Source organism: Haliaeetus leucocephalus, unplaced genomic scaffold (assembly GCF_000737465.1).
Source record: "Haliaeetus leucocephalus isolate CR32 unplaced genomic scaffold, Haliaeetus_leucocephalus-4.0 Scaffold808, whole genome shotgun sequence".
Taxonomy (NCBI): domain Eukaryota; kingdom Metazoa; phylum Chordata; class Aves; order Accipitriformes; family Accipitridae; genus Haliaeetus; species Haliaeetus leucocephalus.
This window is the reverse complement of record NW_010973244.1, coordinates 1,851,591-1,875,158: the sequence shown is the minus strand read 5'-3', so window position 1 is coordinate 1,875,158 and position 23,568 is coordinate 1,851,591. Positions and strand designations below refer to the sequence as shown.

The window sequence follows — 23,568 nt, the reverse complement described above, 5'->3', positions numbered from 1 at the left end:
CTCAGCCTTCTCTTCTCCAAGCTGCCTTTCAATTTCTTCTTATTGAGCAGCTGCTCCACAACATTAATCATTCTAGCAGCTCTTCTCTAACTCTATGTCCTTCTTGAGATGTGGGGACCAGAACTGCACACAACACCCACCTTGTGGGTGCACCAGGCCTTTATATAGTGGCAAAATGGCGCCCTCTGTCTTGCTTTCACACTCTTCCTGACAACACTCAACATTTTGTTGGTTTTCTGGACTGCCACTGCACATTAAATTTATAAGTTTGGAGACCTCTCAATGATACCTCCAAGATCGCTCTCTCCCTAGGCTGCAGATACCCCTCGGGAATACTTCACTGAATGTCACTTCCAGATTGGCTATTTGCTGATTTGTATGAAAGGATTCACTTCTTTCAGTTCAGCTCCCACTCAAAGCAAGACACTACAGCAGGCAGCTCTGCTGAGCGTCCCAAGAACTTGTTGGACCGAGGGCATGAGCTAGCCTCTGTGTACCCAAGAATGTGGATGAGGAAGGCTGTCCTGTGGCTGTCCCTGCTGCACCTCTCCTGTGAGCAAGCAGATTACATTATTGTTCAAAGCTGCCAATTTGGCTCTGATCACAGGAGCTAAATTCAGTTTAAGGGAGAAAAAAAAGAACCAGACTAACGCCCCCCCCCACCCCAAAGAATCTGCTTCATGAGAAACATCTGAACACTTCTTTGTTGGTTTTATACTTCCTAGATGCTTGGTTACTGTCCCTGAACGGGCAGCTTCAAAGGAGCAATTAAAAAATGTGTGCATGGACACACAGATGAGCCCTGTTTGCACACAAAAACTTTATTCTGAGCTACCTTATGTCACCCCTTTTAGCAGGAGTCATCACGAGGGCATGACACCAATAAGCAGACAATGAATAAAGAAAATAACTGTTTATAAGTTCATAGTTGGCATACAAAAGTTATTGAAGAGGAACTGATATTCTAGGCAACTGGCCATCACTGCTGCCTATCAACCCTCTCTGTTCCCCCAACTGTTACTGGGTGTTATAAAGCTCATTTTAAAAGCACTTCTACAAGACCTCTGAGCTTGGCAGGTACAGTTTTGTGCTCGTTGATAAACAGGCTTAAACCTTATTGTTCATGCACACTGTAGTCTGTAGGCAGATGCCAGGCAAGTAGGTATTTAACCGTCTACGTGTTACACTTCCCACCTGCACTGAACTACAAGTATAAAATTTCAACCATAAAATGGGAAGTCACATGAGAAAAATTAACGGAAGTGGATTAGTGAATTAAATCCAGATTTGAGGACCCCATATTCGTTCCAAAGGTTTAACCTCAGTGCTACCAAGTCAAATCTCAAGTGTTACAACCCCAGATTTGAGGAAAATTCTGAGATAAATTCTCAAAATTTAGGCAGGTTTACATTCAAACTTGGAAACTCAGGGTCATCTCTAGTGCTTGTTAAAAAGGGGGGGGGGCAGCTTTATTACATCAACAAATGATGACTATTTATTTTACTGCCCTCACCTCCCCATATGCGAAATGCTTTCAGTAATTTCCAGTGTTTCCCTGAAAATAATCACTGAACCCCAACCCATTCCTCAGAGGTAACCTGTGTCTGTACTGGGCATGAACCCAAACATTATTTTAAATCACCAACATGAAAACCAGTGCTGGCAGTAAGAATACACCACGGCTTTGCTCACTGCACATTATGTGCTTTAGCTGGACATCATGTCAAGTCAAGGAGCTTCTGAATTGGGTGGTTAATGGCAAAAATGCTGGATTAAGATTTTCAGCAAAGACACAGATACTTGTTAATGCTTGCTCCTGGGAGAGCCCCAGCAGGTCCTCCTGTATGAAGCAGGGCTAGAAACTGCCTCTTCTAGAAGCTCACTGGTGAATCAGAAAGCAGCACTGAAGGACACCAAGGAAAGGTGATGCCAAGATGGTATCAAGGTGGTACCAAGGAAAGGCAGAATGCATGGGGAGCGCTGACACTCGGCTTGATGTCAGACAAGCTCAGCTGGTGCCTTGTGCCCTCACCTGCACCCCGCCTCCCCTTATGGCTTCTTTAATTCAGATCCCAAAAGGTCATGAGAAACCAAACAACAGCAAGGGCTTGTTTGTCATTTCTGACCCACAGATCTCAGAACAGATTTTGATTCTTTCCATTTTACAGATGGGGAGATGAGGTACTTGTCCTCAGCAGCTGAGGGCAGAGCCAGAGAATTCAGATTTCCTGGGTGCCCATCTAATACTCTAGTCAGTAAACCATTGTAAGCAGTCAGGCTTTGCCTTACCATTTTCACTGCGGGATGTATTTACTTTTCCACAGTGATTTGCCCCACAGGGGATTCACAATGGACAAAGCAGCAATGATGCACAAGATCAACATATCCTTTTTAAGCCACTTGTTGGTGTTCTCAGTATTTCACTTATTTCCTCCCTGTGAGAGTGGCCAGCAGAGAATCGGCATATCTGTCGATGTGTGACATTGCAACTTTTCCCAATAGCCTGTGTCTGATGACTACCTTGGAAGATTTGCCAGCATAACCTCTTGCTGAGTTCAGCTCAACGAAAGTGGCAAGCTTACAAGATTCATTCAATTCCCTCCCACACGTCAGCAGATTTAGAAGTAATCAAACCATAATAGGCAAAATGTATCCCCATCATCGAGGGAGCTAAAACAAGACGAAATTGGACCTTTCTTACCGTATGAAAACTGGGATCTGTTTTTAAAAGGAAAAGCCAAAACCCAGACATTAATTCGTAGAAGTTAAATAATAAAAAAGACTTTAGATCAGATCTTCTACTGATGCAACCCAGCCTCTTAAGTCAGGAGGGCTACCCCAATTTACATTAACTAAGGGTCCAGCCCTCTTGCAAACAGACTTGTAAATCTTTCTAAAATCCGTGGGCAGTATTACTTTGGGAAGTACATCAGTGAAGAATCATCTGAACAGCTTTTATCTAAGACCCTATTTCTTGTTTCTCATTCCATCCACCAATGGTTAATATTAACCTTCAGAGTCAAAGCTTGATTCAACTGACTTCTGCTCCCACAGTCAGCACTAACTTCAGTGGCATTGAGAATTGGCCCTAAAAGCTAAAAGATGACAGGAGTCTGTACTTATACTGTTGTGTGTGCTGTGATCTGACTAACTGTAGTAAAAGAAACACAGAACAGAGAATTCAGGGCTTGTCAGAGAAATAAAACCATTCCCCATTATTTTGCAGCTGGCCCAAATACATCCTTGATATAACTCCACTGACTGAAGTACAATTACATAAAGAATTATTTTGATGTATGTTTTGTGCAACAGTCGAAGTTTTCAACAGCATGCAAATTAATTTAGTGGAATCTGCCTTTCAATAATAGCTTTAATTCACCTATAAATGTTAAATACTGCTCCAACTTGAGCCATAAATTTTTCACCCTACTTGGAACCAAACAGGGTCTGTCATCTGGGGCTCCCTCCCTGTGTGGTTTAAATCATTGATGTGACTCTAATCATAACCTCTGGAAATATCTTTGAAGACAGCATCACTCAAGACATTTTACACATTACAGAGCTGTTTCTCAAGGAAAAAAAATTACTTTTCCAGTAATGTACTGAAAAATGGCCTGTCAAATGAACAAGCCGTGTGAAGAACTTTAGGTCTTTGGACTACCCTCTACAGTTATAACTTAACTCCATACTCTATAAATTCAAGAAAATTCTCTTTGTAAATAGGTTTTCCCCAAAATGCAAAGTTTTGAACAAGCTTTGATTATAGAACACGTTCGTGTCATATCACATCACACTAATAATATCATCTGTGTCACCTGGCTTATATATTCATAGCTCCTGGTTTTTATATTTTAGTGTAAAATGGCAACACATATGGTAAAATAACATGGACATAAAAATATCCCTGTTAAAGAAACAGCTCACTGTTCCATGAGTTGGCAAGAAAAAAGATCAATGAATGACATGGCAGAAGACATAGGTATAGTTTAGAAAGAAAACTAACATCCTTCATTCTGTTAGTCAGATTGACTTTATATAAGATTCTCTTAAAACAGAACATTTATACTTATCCTGCCCCCCCTGCAAAGTGTCATCCATTAATACTAAAAAAAAAAAAAAAAAAAGGCGAGAACTTGAAAGCTATTCTTTACCCCACCCTCTCAACCAAGTTCTTATCCTCAGATGAACTTTATTTTTTGACCAGCTCACTAATTATGATTGAAATTGCTGGCCCCTCTGAACAGCACATAAACATTAGAGTTAGCAGCAGCAGCAAAACTGGCCTTAATTGGTCCACTTACATAAAAGTAGAAACATAAAACTTCTAAGTATAAGTTTCCAGCATATCTTTTCTTGCTATTACAGTAAAATAAGGTACAACAGAGTGAGATTCCAGCTGATTTGCACAGAAATCTGTGCCAATGTGTTTTCTAGTGACTGCTCTTCAAAGCAGGAATGGAGACACACAAATACTGTTGTGTGCAGTTTGGGATTCCAAAATAGCCAGTAAATCACACCATCTCCACTAGGTGAATAATGAAGTGGCATTGGGCCATTTTTTTTTAATGATTTGTATGATAAAATCCGCAATTAGGAAAAAAAGAAACAGGTTGCTGGAATACTAACCTTTTGCTCTCAGTCCCATTCCTTTAATTATTTCTGATCCAGCAGGGAACTAAAATATGCCTGTGAGCCAGCAAGTTAGGCTCAGCATCACTCCGACATTTTATGTGGTTTCAGTCAGTGGTATCAGAATTTAAGTTAGAAATCCCAACTTCACTAAATGAACAATGATTATCTGGAATCTGAAGCTGCCAGAAAAAAAAAAAAGAAAGAAAGAAAGAAGGAAAGAAGAAAAAAAACCCCAGCTACAGTCTTTCCCAAGAGCAATTGCCCTTGCTGGCAGGAAGGGGTAAAAATAGAGGCAGCTCATTAATATGGCTTGGCAGTGCTTAATGGCAGCTGGTCTGAAGAGTTAGATCAGTGGGTCTTTCCAGCAGTACTCCCGGACCACTGCCAGCAGGTGTTGCTGTGTTCAACAAAATGAAAAGAAGTGGAGGGGTGGGGAGAAAAATATTTATAAAGAGAGAAATAGGTGTGAAAAAAAATTAGTCACCGAGTAAAGCTTTCATTAGGCCTTTGGTAAAGCTATACACGGACTCCCTGAGGCAATAAGGAGCATGCTCTGAAATGAATAATGCTTTTCACTTCTCCTAATCTCCTTTCAGAAGTTATCCTGCGCTATAAATCACGTACGTGTTTGCTGTGCTTCCCTCGGTAGCCGTCTCTTTTTGTCACAGACCACACACTTTTGCACTGGGAATTCTCTGAGCCGCCGCCGTTGTGGGAGAAGCTACACCCCGGCTGGGTGCTGCATCAGTAGGGCTGTGTGGTCAGAGGCCGCTGCACCAGCTGCTGCGAATGGAGCGCCGCGCTACTCCCAGTGCGGGGAGAAGATAACTCTGTCACTTTCAGGGCAATTTTTCCACTCTCTGTAAAACCAAGGCAATACAAGATCTCTTGCTGGGCATATGTCTGCTGCCAGATTACAACAGTCGCTGCACTACCAGTATGTAACTAATTTCAAAGAGTTTTAGGATGCCGGTTAAAACCAAATTCAGTCTGCTCCTGAGAAAAACAGAATTCCATGCTGGAAAAGCCCTTTGCCAAAACTCAGTTTCAGGATCCCCGTTAAAAATATGGTCCTGCAAATAACTAGGTATGTGCATGCTCATAATTTGTTTCTTCAAGCATGTCTCTCACCATCCCTGAAGGGAAAAAAAAAAAAAAGGGAAAAAAAAAAAGCTGTTCTTTGTAACAACTGGAACCCCCAATGTCGGATTGCAGGAAAGCTACTGAAACCTGTTTCAAGAGGCTTCAATCCACAGCATGTTACAGCCTGAAAACTTATTATATGCATATTAAACCTGGGAAACAAAACAACCTATCTGGTCATATGTTTCCCATTAACTCCTGATTTTTTGCTCATTCTACCAAAGCTGTTGTGTGAATACAGCGCACACACCAGTTGGAATCAATGCTGCTAGAAGGACTCCCTGGTATCACCGTAAATTGAAAATTTTAAATCTTTCTTCCCTGATCCAGATCAGCCATATTCCAAGACAGATTAAATTTACATTACCAACAGGACATAAAAATACAATTATAAGTACGATTCAGGCCAAAAAAAAAATCTGAAGGATGGGGATTTTCTGGTAATCAGTGGGTGTTTTGAATGAGTAAAGACTGCATGATCATGCCATTTGTCATAAACGGTACCACATAAAGCCAGCAATTATGTGTGTTTAAGAAAGGAGATGGATTTGGGATTTACTTTTGACCTTATATATATTACTTATTTACTGCCTAACTGGCATACAGTTATTTCTGATTTTCATTAATGTAAACTGAAATTAAAACTGCATTTTATTTTATTCCACATGTGTTAATATCACACTTGTGAAAAATGTGACCTGTCATTCATTGTAACTTATTTTTAGATGTCTAAAGAGTTTTTAATAGTGTGATGCAATCTGCACGTCAAGAAGCCAGGAGACTTGGACAAGAGCAATATGATTCATTTTTTAAGAGCTTTAAAGGGATCCCTAAATTAACAGAAGGACATATTTATACAAAGACCGAATTAAAAAAATTCATCCACAGCAAAAGGATTCTTAATCAAATGCATTTTCCTGAATTTGAAAAGAATCCAAATTTGCAAATAGATTATCTGGTATATCCTTAGGTATGAAAGAAGAAGAAAACAATTTGCAAACTAGTAATTAAGTATCTGGCAAATACTGTATTTGAACTAAATCAGTGATATCTACATCTAATAATATCTATATCTAGCTATGCAATAAAACAAGTTGGAGTGTGTCTTCCTGACTCATAATGTTTGCTTTCAGTCTGATTTTAAGTTCTATTCTTTAAATGGATACAGAGATCACCACTACAAGTTGAATCCACGATATTTTGTCATGCTAGACAATTAGGAGTTTCCATTAGATAATTACCAGAAGTATGTCTCATACAGGAAAAACAGTCAATTGCTGATGTAACAGGATTAACCAATCCAGCACAGTGATCCGGCCCACTTACTTTTGACAGACATTATATGTGAGTGTACACATGAGAAGTACAGTATAAAGCTTCGCATTATAAATACCACAAAGAGGAACTTCACCAGTTCTTAATGCACAATACAGCAGTCTCCTTCTGAGAGTCAGGACTAGAGAGGTAAAACTTTAAATCAGCTTTTTTCTTTTAAAATTGAAACTTTTCATTCCTGTGCATGCTGTTGCATACTGTAAGGGCTATATTGAATGAATGCATATACAGAGCTTTGCAGCTCAGGTAATTTTATAGAAAGAGGCTAAACCACCATTTCTATATTTATTCACACACTATGTATTTTTGTACATATATGTATGTATGTATGTAAGTAGAAATGAACTATGTATCAGCGGTATGAGCAGACTTGCTTTTAGAAAACAGTGCTTTTTAGAAAGTTATGCTTTAATGTTAAATCTGTCATCATCATGGCATGCAAGTAAAATATGCTATACCTATATGTAATAGAGATCGTTTGTGATAAGTGTACCTGTTATATATGGCAAGCAATGTATACCCCACAGCAAGAACCCAAATATAGTTATCTGTATTTTATATTGATTTATGCCTATCCCTTACTTTTCATTAGACACTGTTGGGATAGGTGCTATATTAGAACTATAAATAACCCCTTTAATTATGTCATCTGTTAGTACATCTAATCATGAATGCATATTTTCATCTGAAATTATTTTTTCGTCCAATTAAACTTTTAGTTCTATTTCAAGCTCACTTTCAGACTTCGTATAATTACAACAGACTTTGGGCTGTTCACAAGATCCAAGAAATTTAGATGTATTATAGCGAGGTTTGTGTTACAAAGATGTGTTTATAAGAATGGCTGCAGGGTTTATAATGCTGACAGACCCATAAGTGTAACAGTATATAACAGTATAGCAACTGAGGTCAGTAAAACACAGATGAGGGTGTACTGTGGATGCTTTATAACAGTGAAAGACTTATAAAAGAGCTTAATTGAAAAGGACTTGCAATATATAACATTTGTAAAACTTTAGTTGATTGTTCAATTACTTCTGTATGTTTCACTTACCCTAACTATAATTCCTTGCCTGTCTCTCAGCCCATGTGCCTTTAGTCGTCTCATGGAAATTGAGACCTCACAATGCTTATATTTATAAATTACTCCTTTCCACTAAAATACAATGGTTGACAGTAATATAGTGAAAGTGGAATATTTTCTGGGTAGGAGGCAAGCACACCTGAGAAGACAGAGGTGTGTGAGAGAATGAAAGGAAGGAAAAGAAAGAGGGTAAATAGTAAAAAAGCAGGAGGTGTTCTAAGAAAATCTGTACAAGTTAAATTCTGGAGGGGAAGAACCTCAAAAGTTAGTCTATCAGCTGTAGTTTTCTCATTTTCCATTACCAAGTTCAAATGTGAAGGAGTTTGCTAACTTCACCCTTGCTAGGTAAGGAACAGAACGGAGAGGCTACAGAACGTAAAGGCAAGATGAAGCCATGGCAATGACACGGGGAATGCCTTTTCATTGCAGAGCAAAACCCTCACAGGCATAAACTGACAAGGGTCTACCAACACTGGTTGAAACTCCAGCTCCTAGCAGTGTTTTAGATTGCTTTCCATTCCTGATGTCTTATTTTAATATTGTGATTGCTCTCTGTGGTTTAAATGAAGGAAACAAAAAGTGCCTTCTAATAACAATGGGCCAAATGTAGATCTTACTCAGCCTTCACTCAGACAGAATTATTATTGGCATCGATGAGGGATTTGCCTGAGTCAGGAGCGAGTATGATTTGGCCAGATGACATGTAACACTTTTCACCTTCAAAGCATTTTTCAGACATTACTTGATTAACCCCAAACCTAAATATATCTGCCTGAGAACTTCTAGGCACAGACTAGCATGGAAGTAGGGGTATTTCTGGCATGAGGACACTACCTTAGCATGTCACAGATATGTGCCGTACCAATTCCTGCTCAGGCTTTCAGTGCCTGGCTGCATATTGCAGCTGGAGAGTGTATCATGTATTATATAGCCCTTCAAACAACAGTGTTATTTTGTTCCCGTCAGATCTCTTGCCAGTGTTGATAACCTCTAGCATTTAGAATTGAGCAGAAAAGATCTTTTCTCTTCTACTCCAGGCAGAATAATGTTCTGCCCAAAATATTCGGAGCCCCTGCCCTCATCCCCATCTCATTCATAAGCTATTTAACATCTCCTGCTATCCCTAACAATACCAGGCAGGACCAAGAGCAAGGTGCTCATTAATAAAAGGTTTCACTCTTTTCATTCATTCATGTTTCCTCTGTTTAGTTAAGTCAGTGATACTGCTGAAGGAATAAAACAAACAAAACAAAACAAAAAAGAAAGAGGAAAGAGGGGGGGGGGGGGGGGGGAATGACAGCCGGGGGAGCCAGGATGGTCAAACAGAGATTTTAAAAAAAAAGAAAAAAAGAGTAAATTTACAGAAATGAAAAGAGATTTTAGAAAGGGGGGAGGGCAGAAACCACGAGTAGTGATATTTGAAGAGAGGTGTGTGTTAGGGGAGCAATGAGCATAAGGAAGCCAGCCTGCCTGTTCCTCCCCCTTCCTAATCATAGCCTTTACTCACAGACAAAACTCCCTCCCTCTCTCATTCACTCACTCACTTTAGGCCAATCCGTCCTCTCTCTCTCTCTCCCTCTCTCTGTGTCTCTCTCCTACTCTGAGACAGAGTCAGAACTCTTCTCCCTGACAGCCACAAACATCTACAGCACTTATTGCATTCAGAGAGGGAACCTGCAAACAAAACTTCACAGAAAACTTTTGGTTCTTGTTCCAGAGAATTTGCTGAAGAGAAGGAAAAACAAACAAACAAACAAACAAACCAAACCAGCCCCAAAAAAACTGTGCGTGAAGGGGGAGGAAAAGCAGGGCCTTTTAAAAAGGGAATCACAACAACTTTTGCTGCCAGGATGCCTTTGCTTTGGAAGAGAGGATTTTTGTTGGTGCTTTGCTGGATTATAGTGAGGAGTTCCCCAACCCCAGGATCCGAGGGGCACAGTTCAGTCACTGACTGTCCATCATGTGCCCTTGCCACGCTCTCAAAGGATGTGCCCAGCTCACAGCCTGAGATGGTGGAAGCAGTAAAGAAGCACATACTGAACATGTTGCACTTGAGGGACAGACCTAATATCACCCAGCCGGTGCCCAAGGCAGCACTTTTAAATGCCATCAAAAAACTCCATGTGGGAAAGGTGGGAGAGGATGGTTATGTGGAAATAGAGGATGATGTTGGAAGAAGAGCCGAAATGAATGAAGTCGTGGAGCAAACCTCAGAAATCATCACATTTGCAGAATCAGGTGAGTGCTTGAAAAACAAAACTGTAAAATATCCTTTGTGCCAGAACTGCAATTAACTTCTTTTCTTCTCCTCAGCAATAATGTTTTCTGCAAGGCTGTAGGATGAGACTTGGGGGGAAGGGAGAAGGAGGAATGGGATGGGGGGAACAGGACTCTGAAGAAATTTGATTTTTCTGACTTAGTCTTGGCTACAGATTACACTTGCTGAGCACAGACAGCCACACAGGGAGGAAGCTCTCTAACCAATCTTGAGCAGAAAGTCAGGCTGCAGCGGGATCCTCCAAACTGTGCCTGTGAAGCCAGAGTACTTGCAGTAAAGTACTGGATTGCAGAGCTGATGGTGAAAGAAAAAGGGCTGAAGCCTTTTCGGGAGTTTATCAAGACAGAAAGTGAGCTGCAAACTACTTGAGAAACAATCCTTTCATGTAAAAATTATAGTGGAAGTTATAAAATCGGATGAAGCAGCTTTAACTTCTAGAAGTGAAAGGGCTTTTTTGTGTTTGGTTTTTTTTTTTTTAATTTAACACAGTATCTTCAGCAATAAAGAGTTGCAGGGACTGTCAGATGACTTCAATAGAACTGGACAAGTTGCTGTAGCTGATCCAATTCGTAATGCAGACTTTTGCATACTGGAAAAAACGATTCTGTTCCTAAAATGCTCCTGCCAAAAAAAATGCAACCTTGGTAGAGTGTATTTTGAACTCTTTCACAGTTCTGTTTTCCCTAACTCTTATACAGTAAGAGCTCAGAATATAGATATTTATTAAGTAATGGCTTAAGATTCACATCAACTGCCTATAGGAAACAGCTCTAAAGTTGTACTTTACTGTATTGTTCCTACATGAATAGGACCAGAACCTGTTTTAATTCAATGTATATGTGTGTGCATATGTATCTGTTAATATATGTATGTTTATACATGCATCAATAGCAGTATCTTGCAATAATTCTATCATCTAACTAACAGCAACTTTTTATGATGCCGTCTAGCCAAAGCATTTTTCCTGTTGCCAAGACGGTTTTAAAAGAATGTCATTGTTTTGTTTGGTACAGCATATGGTAGGCAAAGTATGCAAAGGAACTCCAAGCATTTTAGTTTAAAGTTTGCTGCAGCAGTATAAACAATTAAGACAACACTCAGAGTTTCCAGTCCTGAAAACCTGTTGACTCAGATGTTCTGTTTGCAGGGAAGCCATGCACAAGAAGCGTGCATGCTTTTAAGAGCAGACATTCCTGCTGGCTGTCCGATTTCCAACTGTACAAGGAGCCCTTGCCTTTGGAGTCCTTGTCAATATACGCATTATCAGTTCTTTCGTATGAAAGCTCAGGCTTTTCAGTTTTCCCATCCCCTCCACTTCAGAAAGCAGGCAGAAGGTGTCAATGCTAGTGGTCATTAGAAGCAGGGGCGGCTCAACGTTAGTTGAGAAATTAGTTTTTAAAAGCAAGGAAATCTCTAAGCTGTCTACGAGTCAGATTCCCCACCTGGTTTTCAGCAGCTCGCTCTGAGCACAGTGAAACACATATGGCATGAGCAGTGGTTTCTCTTCACTGTGTGAGTCCCAATCATTTGTAAACACATTATTGTCTCTCCTGAGCTCTGACACAAAGGAATTTGGAACTTGATATATGCGTCCTCAGTACGACACCCTCCAACGGCGGCTCCTGAAGCCATTGGCTCTCGGGGTCACGTGAGCAGCGAAAATCATGCCATTGCCCACACGCTGGCCAATAGTCCAGCCACCCATCGCCCCCGCCGCAAGCTACCCAACACTAACGCGTCACTTAGTTTGATTTACATAGCGTTGTCCTACCACTGCTAGCCAAATTCACTTAAGAAGGCTTATGCTATGTGCAGCTGAAGGACAGGGGCATCCGCTGTGTTCCCATGCCTGTTCTCCCCTGCCGCTGTTCTCCACCTTCACGCTCAGCACTGAGGCAGGAGGGCTGCTCCGGCCCTCTTTCCCATACCTGCTAGGCTTTGATCTGGGAGGAGGGAGGAGCAATTAGCAACCTAGAAACTGAGCTCTAGGGTTTGGGCTTATAATGGAAATAACTCCACTCTGTGGAGTAACTTCGGACTACTAAATCTTATTTTTCATCTATGGCCATTCATATTTGGTGTCTTGCTAACATCAGAGGGTCTATCACACTTTACAGGTGCTAATGCTGCAACAACTTAAGTAAACTCTACCTGCGGTCTTTCCCACTCACGCACCAGCAGCATGGTGTGTCAAATATTAAAGCAGTATTATTTTTCCTGTTGAGGAAAGTGAGGCAAAAAGAAGGCAAGTGACATGTCATATAGGAAGTATGAGTTAAACAGACAGGTATAGAATACAGCCACATGGACAGTCCCTACTTTTCACTCTGTGGGAACTGGGAAGAGTTTGGATAAGTTTAAAACACCAGGCAAGAGAATAAACATGTTTCTCTCACAGTCAGGTTAACATTCTTCCTGCTTTGAATGTGAAACTCACTCTGTTTCAAAAGAGGGCAATAGGAAATCAATGAAAATGAATGGAAACATCTCACGTTGTATCAAATAAAGGTCTATGGAAAGAGAAATAAGACTTTAGGCTGTTTTTTCCTTTGAGTATGACTTGACATAAACCAGCCATTCCCCCTACCTTTCAGAAGCCACATTTACTACTTGCCTTCATAAAAAAGTAGTATTTCCATCTTTCATCAGCTGTATCCTCAGACATACAATGAAATGGAGTGAATGAACAAATAGTGCCCTGTGCACGTGGCTCTGGCTTGAGACTGCTATTTTCTAAAATAGACCAAAATTCAAACGAGCACAGGCTTCAGACAATTAAAGGGAAAACTAAATGCAGTGAACTTGTCTGAAGCACAGGTGTAGTTATGTCCAGGAAATCAGCAAAATAGTTGGCAGGTAGTTTTCACAGCTAACAAATCCAGGCAGATCTTTGCAAAACTAATGACTGCGAGTATTGGGCAAAAGTTTACAAATGCACCCTACTGTCCTTTGGCACTCTTACAAGTAAAACACGAAAATGATTTTCTACTTGCATATCAAACTAAGATTACTGACCTCGATTAGTTGCGCTACAAGGGTAGCTGTGCCAGAGCTCTGTGGGTTACTTCAAGGTCTTAAAAATAGACTTTTGAGGAGAGGGGTCATATAATTTTGTGACACGCAAATCCAACAGGTTCTATAACTGAGATACCCAATGCTCATAAAATATGGTTGGCTACTAACTCTTTCATTATTTTACGTAGATAGCTTATTAGGCAGACTTGGGATTTTGCCAAGTGAACTTGATCCTGGCAACTAAACTACCAATGAAATGGGTTGCTAACCTCAGCCCTCGAGAAGGTGATAGGAATTACGGGATGGAAATACTGAAATCCAAAGGCTTATCGTTAGGAGAACTGTCAGGAAAAAAATGAGAAGTCTGACAGCTACTTAGACCACTTCTATCTTTTTGTATCACTTCATACGGAATTCAAGGTGAACTGACTTGGTCATGTGATGTCCACTTTCATGTGCACATACACGTGTGTACACACGCACGCCTTTTCCTAGGAAGGTACCTACTCCTCTACAGCCAGGCTGGCAGTTCAGGAGGAAAAAAAGGATGGGTCGCTTATGCCTCTTTAAATCATTCCGTCAATTTTCTTTTGAAAACAAATGCATTTAATGGTACAGGTAGCCGTGCTGAATAAAGAATGGCCACGAGAGGGCACACTCCAAAGGCTTTTTGCTCCACACAAGGCAACCTTCCTGCAAGCTCCTATTTTACATAATTGGATCCTGAAACCCAGAGATCTTTACGCTTATCTGTACCTTCTCTGAGTGGAGCTCTTGTTTCTCTCTTCTAGTTTATTTAAAAGGCAGAGATTCACCAGAGTGGAAGACTGCAAGTAAAATAATGCGGGAAGGAAACAGGAAAAGGCAAAGGGGAAAAAGATAAACTGATGGATGCTAGAAGTTCTGGGAATCTAGAGAGATCAGAAATTATCATTATTATTTTTTACAAAATACTGAGAAATGTGACCATGAATCATCATCTGAGCTGATTTTCTCACATCTTTTTTTTAATGCAATCTCCTTGGCTTTTAGAAAACAACCCTATTTCCCCTGTTTTTTTTTTTTTTTTTTTTTTTTTTACTTTGGCATGCTATATCAAAGATTTCAAGTTTAGCAAATGAAAGCAAGTTAATTCCAGAAGAAGAAAGCCATTCTGTATTAATCTGTTTCATTGTAACAACATGTGAGAATTCAGGGAGGTTGGTTAGTTTGAGAACAATTTGAGAAAGCACAAACAAATCTGAGATGGTGGGAACCAGATTAGAAAAAGATACCTGAGAGACACAGGGACAGAAAGTACTGTATGTGTCCATCTCTGTGTGTAGTCATGCACACAGTTTTGTACGCAAATGCAGATGGGCATATCTGAGTATGCATTTGCCAGTCTGTGTGTATAAGCACATGTATGTCCATATGTATGGGTATGCCAAGGCATACATGCTTATATACCCGTGTAGCTGTACCCGCACCGTTGTAATAAGAATAGATTCCTGCAGATACGTATGTGCATTCATGTGCTCTCCTGTGTGCAGGATGTATCTACACTGCGTATGCGTAAATGATTCCTGCCGAGGAGTTCTTATATCTAGATATGTCTATATGGGTATGAAAAGGTAATCTCATTTAATGCAACAGAGCTTTGAAAGATTGACTTAGGATTGAAGCTTAGTCTACCGGAAGCAATTGGAAGTTCTGTTATTCATTTCAGTGGGCTTGGGATTTGCACCTTAATGCACAGAAATTAAATATTTTAATGAAAACAGACTGGCAGCTTCCGATCACTTAATTTTAGAATTTACAACAAATTATTACAAGTATGTACAAAAAAAATTACTCTCTCTTTTATAAAAGACAAAGACTTGGTATTGTTTTTACCTTGAACTATGTTATTGGTGCAAGTGACCCTAAACTTTGCTTGAGCTATTTTAGACGTAAATGCAAAAATCAAGCAACAAAAAACTTCAAGCAAACAAACACCTTTTTTGTTTCTAAATATTTAAAGCCATGTGGGGGAAGGGCTTTCAATTTGGAAAGAACTCTAGGCTGTGGATGTAAAGCGCTTCCCTCCTAACAAAATAGCAGAGGAGAGTCAAGGTTCACCACAAGTGAATTATTTCACATTCTGAATGACCTTGTCAATGCCCCTTCGGGTTAACTTTTCAAGAAAAGGTATTTAAATAAGGTTGCTGCTGCTTTTTCCCCCACAAATGCTTGGGAAATAGTTCTTTTTCCTGGTTTTCTTTTTTGGTTTATTTTTTCTTACAACAAAAATATCCTTTTGCTGGCAGTAAAGAGTATGTGAAGATAAAGATAAGGTGTTTGTTATTTGTGCCATAATTGCTCCTCCCTTTCTAAGAGGCAGCAGTCAGGCAGTCAGGGAGCAGGAACGAAAGTACGCAACCTGGATGACCAGTCACATATGAGGGGCAATGAGTAGTTGGAATAAATTGTTTGCCAGTGATCCATAGGCTGAAATGCATTCACAAAAATGGCCACTGTCTAATCACGGTAATAACACATTTGTAATAATCAGTCTGCCTAGGAGATAATTGCCAGACGATAACAGTGCTAAATTCACTGAATAAATTCTACGCTGTGAACAATTCATCTAACTCTAGTGGTCACTCATTAGTAAACATTTTGAGCAATTATCTCTCAATAACCATGCTCTTCTCTTCACTCTCTTTAGAGGAACCTTTCTAGTAACCTATTTTTTTCTGTCTCCTGGGGAACGGAAATGAGAAGTGAAGAGAAGGATGCTTTTGAATGTAATTACAGATTGGCACGCAGTACAAATTCCCCCAAATCTAAACATAGGCGGTAGTAAAGTTAGCAACTAAAAAAGGAAAAAAAAGCTTGCTTTGTATGGAAAAACAGTTCACTTACAGTATAACGTAAAAACGGTTCAAAATTAAGCAGCGGTGAAGCATGGAAATTTAAAGTAACAGCACCTTCTTACAGAGTGAGCATTTTTCAAAGGAAAATTCAAATACTGTGTTTTAAGAGAAATTAAGAATAAGTCACATTATAATGTCAGAAAGGATAATCACTTTCATAACGAAAAAAACCAGCCTTAATCATTTAACAGCATATGGTTTAAAAAAAAAAAAAAAGTAATTTTAAGTATCTTAGCATTTTACTCAAAAAAAAGACCCTCTTAATTACCTAGCTTAGACCCTACCTAGTATACGTGTATAGCTTGAACTAACAGGGCTCGATCTTGAATCCCGCTGCAAATTGCCAATAAATGAGCTTCGACTGCATCGTTAAAGCCAGCGATACCGAAGGAAGGATCCTTAGCCTCAGAGGAAAAGCGCGCTGGAGCCGGAGGCTCCTGCCACGAGCCCAGCACGAGCTGCCCCACGCAGGGCTGCCCCCGCCAGTCCCCCCGCACCCAGGCCCACATGGGGTCCGCCAGTCCCTCCACAGCCTCCCGCACCTTGCCCGGCGCCCAGCACTGCTTGGGAGGGGGTTCCGAGCACAGAGCCCCACGCTGAGCCCTGAGCAGCCCTTCCAGGGGTGGGGAGGGGGGTACCTGTGCAGGCGCCCCTCCGCTTGCACGTTCAGGTTTCTCTCCTAAAAAGGTGTGCGAGCAGCACTGAAGAGAAAAACAGATACGAGCAAAGTCTCATGCTGTATATACTGATACTACACTTTCTTTCCATTCAGTAACTCCTTCCATTAAAACTTTTACCATATATGCACTACTTCTTAGGGCTTGTATTTTTAACCATTTCTCACAGCATTTGCTGGTGTCACTCGCGCTGCTAGACGGCTCCCTCGGCGTCACAGCCCTCTTCCTGGAAGGGACTTTGCTCAGCAGTAAAGCAGAGAGGTGGCCTCTCCAAGGCTTTGGGAAGGGGAGATGAGGAAAAGCAATCAAAGGGGGCCCAAAGTAATCCCTCGTCTCCTTTTTCAGCTGCTTTCTGCTATGATAACAATCCGGGCTGTTGACATCGCCGTTTATATGAGCATGGAAGTGATGAAGGCATTACCGCTGCTGGGGCTGTGGGTCTTTCCGCAGGAGTCAGGCAGGAGGAGCAGGATGATTAGAAATGGAAAAAGACCCTTGCAAATCAGCTGTGGCAGATGAAAAGGCAGGACAAGAGGATAAACAAAGTGTAATTATGGAAGTGGTACCATTTCCAACTTTCAGGAAGGTCCCCTTTTTACTTTCAGTTAGATGAACAGTATATATTTCCAAAACTTTGAACCTGGTCATTAACTCAGACCAAAAAGGAAAGACCGCTAAATCCGTAAGCAATATTTGGAGAAAATTAAATACAGCCTTTTTTTTTTTGTCTCAGAACCCTTGAAGAATTTATTTTATTGTATAAAGATCCTGTTATAAAATGAATGTGTAACCATAATAAGTCAGATCCAAAGATCTCAATTCAGTTTTAGCACAGGCCAAGCTCTGATTTCAGAATGAGCTTGTCTGAGCATAGTGGTCTTGTAAAGACTGCAGGATTCATAGCATTTGTGCTGTGTGATTGTAACAAACTAGTTGTGAATGTGGAGAGAATTCAGAAAAGCTTCGTTTTTTCCTAACGTGAAAGCATGCTTTTTCTGCCCAACTTTCCACCATTCCCAGTCTCCTCCTAAAAAGATCTGTGAAAGGGAAAGGTTTTTTAATTGCTATAAAACATTTTATTAGCTATGCAGGTTTGAGGACTTAGGATTTTGTTTCATCCAGAAATATTAGGCTCATACAAGCTTCCTGCATCTTTTTTCTTTCGGATCTAAATTGACCATTCGTGTGTGAAAATGTAGCTAGCCACATCCAGAGAGGCTGTTACTGTAGCTAACAACCTACAGGGAGGTTGTTATCCCTGTATAAGGACATGTCTTATACTACCTTGCTCAAGCTCACTTCCCTCAAGTGAAGAAAAAGCAAGTACTTGGGTACTTTCAACATGCTATTCTAATGTTTTTAGTAATGAGGAAGAATTCAACTTTCACACATACAGGAGCATATGAAAAACTAGTTAAGAGAGTTCTTGAGATCCTGTTTCTTTCATGTAGTACTATCTGTCAAAAAGACTGGTTGCATTGCTACACTTCTGGCCAGTGCATAAGGTAATATGAATATTTATTGTTGGAGATGTCACTTCATAACTATTTTCAACTCTCACTAGCATGGAAATAACAGAATGTGAAATATCATGCATTAGCACTTAACAGCATTAGGTTATTCTGTAACGCAGGCCTGTCTGGCTTTTCGGATCAGATGGGGCCATACAGCTTCTTCCCCTGTTGAAGCAGGTCTGCACACCCCAGCTGCTTTCTTCAGAGTACATGACGGGGCCAGTTTTCCATGTTCATGTCCAGCACAACTGATCTGCTTATGCACAGGATCCTTCCTAGCACCAGAACTACTGTCTGTGCCCGGCTTGGTACCTCAGGAACACAGAATAAGTTTTGCACTTCCCAGCAATATGTGCCTATTCCCTGCACCACACTGTGAGCTCTGGGAAGAGGCTGCTGGTGCCAGAACACTTTCTACAGCTTGGGCTAAACCATCTTTTTTCCCCCAAGGTTTCCTTGGGTAGGGACAGCAAGCAGAAGCGGTTGGATGGAGAGTCTTGGAGGCAGCAACCCACTCCTGGCAGGTCACCTGCCTTCAGGTTCCCCTGAAGCCCAGGTCCCTCTCAGAAAGGGTTTATTGGGACTGTGCCAAGGAAAGGGATAAGCTAAAGTTATAAGCTTGCTTTAGAAGAGAGAGTCGGGGGGAATGAAGCCACAGGCTGGATGGATGGTCCTCGCAGGCCTTAGAAGTATCCGTTCTTGTAGAGAATAATAGAGAGAATTCTCTCTTTATAACATCGCTATGTACAAGGCAACCAGCCTCTTAGACCAGACTTCCTTTGGACTGGAGGAATGTCATTGTACATCTCCTCATGCTCTGAAACCCAGGCAGGAGTGGGATTAATGCCTATCACTTGCCCTCTGCTCCAACACAGCTGGCAGCTTTGCCATAGTTTCATTTCCAGAATGGAAAAAAAATATGTTAGCTGGTAAAAACTGACTAATGAACTTTCAGTCATTATTGAATGAATGTTATTTAAAAAAGAATAGAAAAACAGTAACTCCACTGTGCCTCACAGTACGGGTCAGCTTGCTCTTGTCTTTTCTATAAGCCACTTCCTTTTCTAAGGCACAGTCCCAGCAGTTCTTGTAGCTCCCTGAGAAATTAATGTAACTCACTTTGGAGACTGGCATCAGCAAAGTCTGTGAGAAGCAGTTAACACAAACCATGTGTTTCCCTATCTCAGTGACAGTTAAAGTCACAGCTTCACACTCTCACTTGGAGGGAAAACAAAAACAAAACACTGTGCCCTTTGGCCACTGTAATTCAGAAACGTCTGTCTCTTTGACCTGGGAATGCCACCAGGGAAAGCTGAATGTGTCAGTGCCAGGACTTCACAGAGAAGGAAAGCAACAGGTAGCTCAAAGGGCAGCACAGCCTGCCTGCAGACTTCAGAAGCCGGGAACTCTTGAATTTGCAAGTGAATACAGGATAGATGTCTCTTGTGATTTTGCCCCACTTCTGCCTCACCTTAGAACAGGGGAGCAGGGACATGGTGAGGGAGCCTGTACTAGTGGAGTTCAGTGGCAATGGGAAGCAAGGAGGAGAGCCTTGCTGCCATGACACAAATTTTTCCTGTACGCATCCAACCACTTCAGTTTTGATCACCACTTGTCCTTTTTACGGTGCAAAATTCTGGTTCCCTGACGAGCAGAACCACTGCACAGAGAATTGGGCCAACAACTATGGGTAGCTCAAGAATAGTATCAATGCCAAACTGATAATTATCAATACTGTTTCTGTCTCACTAAGGTCAGATATCTGTGCATCTCAAATCTGTAACCCCAGCCCATCCTGGCCTCCATGCTGAGAAAGAACAAAAGATGCCAACGTGGCTTTTTCTTTTGTCAAGAAAACAGAAAAGTACCTCTCTTAAAAAAATAATACCACCCCACCCCCCCAGCAAATTCATTCTCTCTTAACTTTTTCATGCTCTAGTGATCAAATCATTAAACAGCCCTCATTATTCATTCCAACTTCTGCCAGGGATATGAGCTCTGTATCAGAGAAACACCCCCTCACCATCATAATCATCATCATGACATCTCAGCAAGTTGATACAATTATGCCAGAGAACCATCCCCATAATTATACAGTTCTTTAGTTCATTTCTCAGTGTATTCACCTTTACTATAATCACAGCAAGTACAGTGTGTTAAATTAAGAACAGGATCTACAGCTAACATCTCACAGGATGAAGAGTCTGCCTGCTGCAATTCTACAATTCTTTACAATATAACTCTGCAAACCTCTTAAAGCTGAGGCTCATATTTTAGTATTTCTTTGGTTTTGAAACAATTGACATTTACAACTCTTTTTAAGATGCATTTGAAGAATGGCATTTTACAGAGGGAGAAAGGGCAGACCTCCTTCCCACATAATTTCCAAAGTATTGCCAAAGAACTGGCAGGGCTGAAACTCACTCCCTAACTTTAGCTATTAGGTGCAGATTTGTATGCGTATGGTATGTATAGTCATGGACTGTCATCACAAAAGCATTTTTGCCTTTCAGGTAACAGTCATCACAAAGACAGCTTAGGCAAATGAACTCTTAGCAGCTACTGATGGTTATTTGCCGTGAGATGCTTTACATAAATGACTATATAATTACTTTAACAAAATGCTTTGGTTAAAATACAATACCGGAAAACAACAGGCAAAGGAATACTTTCCTAAAGAGAGAATTTTCACAAAAGACAAACTGAGGAGGGGATGAGGTGAAGGAAGGTTAGAACAGAAAAATTATAAAAATTTAAAGATCCAGGTAGGAAACATAGGGAACTTCATGCCTGTGGCAACAGTAACAGAATTCTCTTTAACAGAATGCAAGCAGACATACTAACAAGTTCTTCCTGTCTATTTCCATTTACCAAATCAGGCACAGCCAAGAAAATGTTGCACTTTGAGATTTCCAAGGAAGGCAGTGAATTATCGGTGGTGGAACACGCTGAAGTGTGGCTCTTCCTGAAGGTCTCCAAGGCCAACCGGAGCAGGACAAAAGTCACCATCCGCCTGTTTCAACAGCAGCGGCAGCCAAAAGGCAACTCTGAAGGAGCAGAAGATACAGAGGACAGGGGACTGAAAGGTGAAAGGAGTGAGACTTTGATTTCAGAAAAGGCAGTGGACACCCGTAAGAGCACTTGGCACATCTTTCCTGTCTCCAGCAGTGTCCAGAGACTCCTGGACCAAGGCAAGAGCTCTTTGGATGTGCGGATTGCCTGTGACCTGTGCCAAGAGACTGGAGCCAGCCTGGTGCTACTGGGCAAGAAGAAGAAAAAGGAAGATGATGGGGAAGGGAAAGAAAAGGAAGCTGGAGAATTCACAGAAGAGGAGAAGGAGCAATCACATCGGCCCTTCCTGATGATGCTTGCCCGGCACTCAGAGGACCGCCAGCACAGGCGGCGGAGACGAGGCCTGGAGTGTGATGGCAAAGTCAACATCTGCTGCAAGAAGCAGTTCTTTGTCAGCTTCAAGGACATAGGATGGAGTGACTGGATCATTGCACCTACAGGTTACCATGCCAACTACTGCGAAGGAGAGTGCCCCAGCCATATAGCAGGCACATCTGGTTCATCGTTATCTTTTCACTCCACTGTCATCAACCATTACCGCATGCGGGGCCACAGCCCCTTTGCCAACCTCAAGTCATGTTGTGTGCCCACCAAGCTGCGGCCCATGTCCATGCTCTACTATGATGACGGCCAGAACATCATTAAGAAAGACATACAGAACATGATTGTGGAGGAGTGTGGCTGTTCATAGACGCATGTGTGTGCAAGACCCTTCTCGTTGAGAAGAAAATGTATCAAAAGCCCAAGAAGAGGAAAGACCGGACATGGTATAGCCTTTTTTGAATGAAACAATCATCGGAAATAAAAGCAAAAAAAAAAAAACAGAGAGAGAAAAGAGAAAGAAAAAAAAAAAAGACTTATGGAGGATCAGGAAAGACTTCAGCTGTAAAAAGGAAGAAAGCTTCATGAACCCGGGCTTGAATGAGATACGTCTGAATGGCGGTATGGGTTGGGGACTTCCCCTTCCTTTCAGTATGCTCCTTATCTTATTACATAGTATACTAAACTTTAGTTATGACTAGGGGAGTTATGTTCCCTCCCTTAGTTACCCATCAGTTCAAGCAGTGGTAGCAGCTCATCTAATCTGCAGCAATTTGGACTAAGTCCAAAATGTCATTGAAATTCCTTGAAAAGCCATGTGTATGAACACTACATTCACTGGCACTTTCCCCCAAAATTTACCGAGGAACTGAGTAGGTGTGTAGTGTTTGTGTGTATATATATGGCTATGTATTTATATACATATCTCTATACATATAGACACTACATACATACATATACTTAACATTGGTAAAGGGACAATATTGTGCAGGTGTATACACCTTCATCTTCTGCACTACATTTACAAAAAAAAAAAAAGAAAAAAGGAAAAAAGAAAAATGAAGAAAAAACAGAATTAAAAAGAGAACGAATGAAAGAATAAAAGTTACATTTTGTAAAGGTGCTTACAACGTTAGAACTATGCAACCTAGTTGGTTTGAAACTGTTTACCTGCGAGAGAAAGACAAAAAAAAAAAACAGAAAGACTTTTTTTTAAATGGAAGTAACTTGTTTTAAAAAAAATTCTTCAGTGAGAGATACTTGAAAGGAACATGTTTGTCCAGTTACTGGAGCCAAACATTTCTATATTTTGTAAAAAAAAATTTTTAATCGTTTACTATTTGCACTACAATGGTGTCTGACCTGTCTAATCCTTATTTAACAAATATTTGCAAGGGAGGGTGGTTGGGTGTGGGAGGGGTCGAGAGCTGCACTTATTGTGAGCTATACAAGAACTGCTACAGCACACAAAATAGCTATTTTTATTATTATAATAATTATTATTATTTTGTACCTTAAAATGAATAGACACATACACCAAAGACATTTGTGCGAGCCTCTAAAAAGTCTGTTTGTGGTTGGTACCATTCACCTGTAGTAA

At 40.8% G+C, this 23,568-nt stretch overlaps 1 protein-coding gene across 1 annotated transcript; it reads left to right on the top strand.

Annotated features, from left to right (window-relative positions):
• The first annotated feature begins 7,174 nt into the window (after positions 1-7,174).
• INHBA (inhibin, beta A) lies at positions 7,175-22,503 on the top strand. Its single transcript, XM_010581787.1, has 3 exons — positions 7,175-7,239; positions 9,912-10,432; positions 21,455-22,503. The coding sequence occupies exons 2-3, from the start codon at positions 10,045-10,047 to the stop codon at positions 22,336-22,338; spliced, it is 1,272 nt and encodes a 423-aa protein (XP_010580089.1). The 5' UTR covers positions 7,175-7,239; positions 9,912-10,044; the 3' UTR covers positions 22,339-22,503.
• Positions 22,504-23,568: the final 1,065 nt, after the last annotated feature.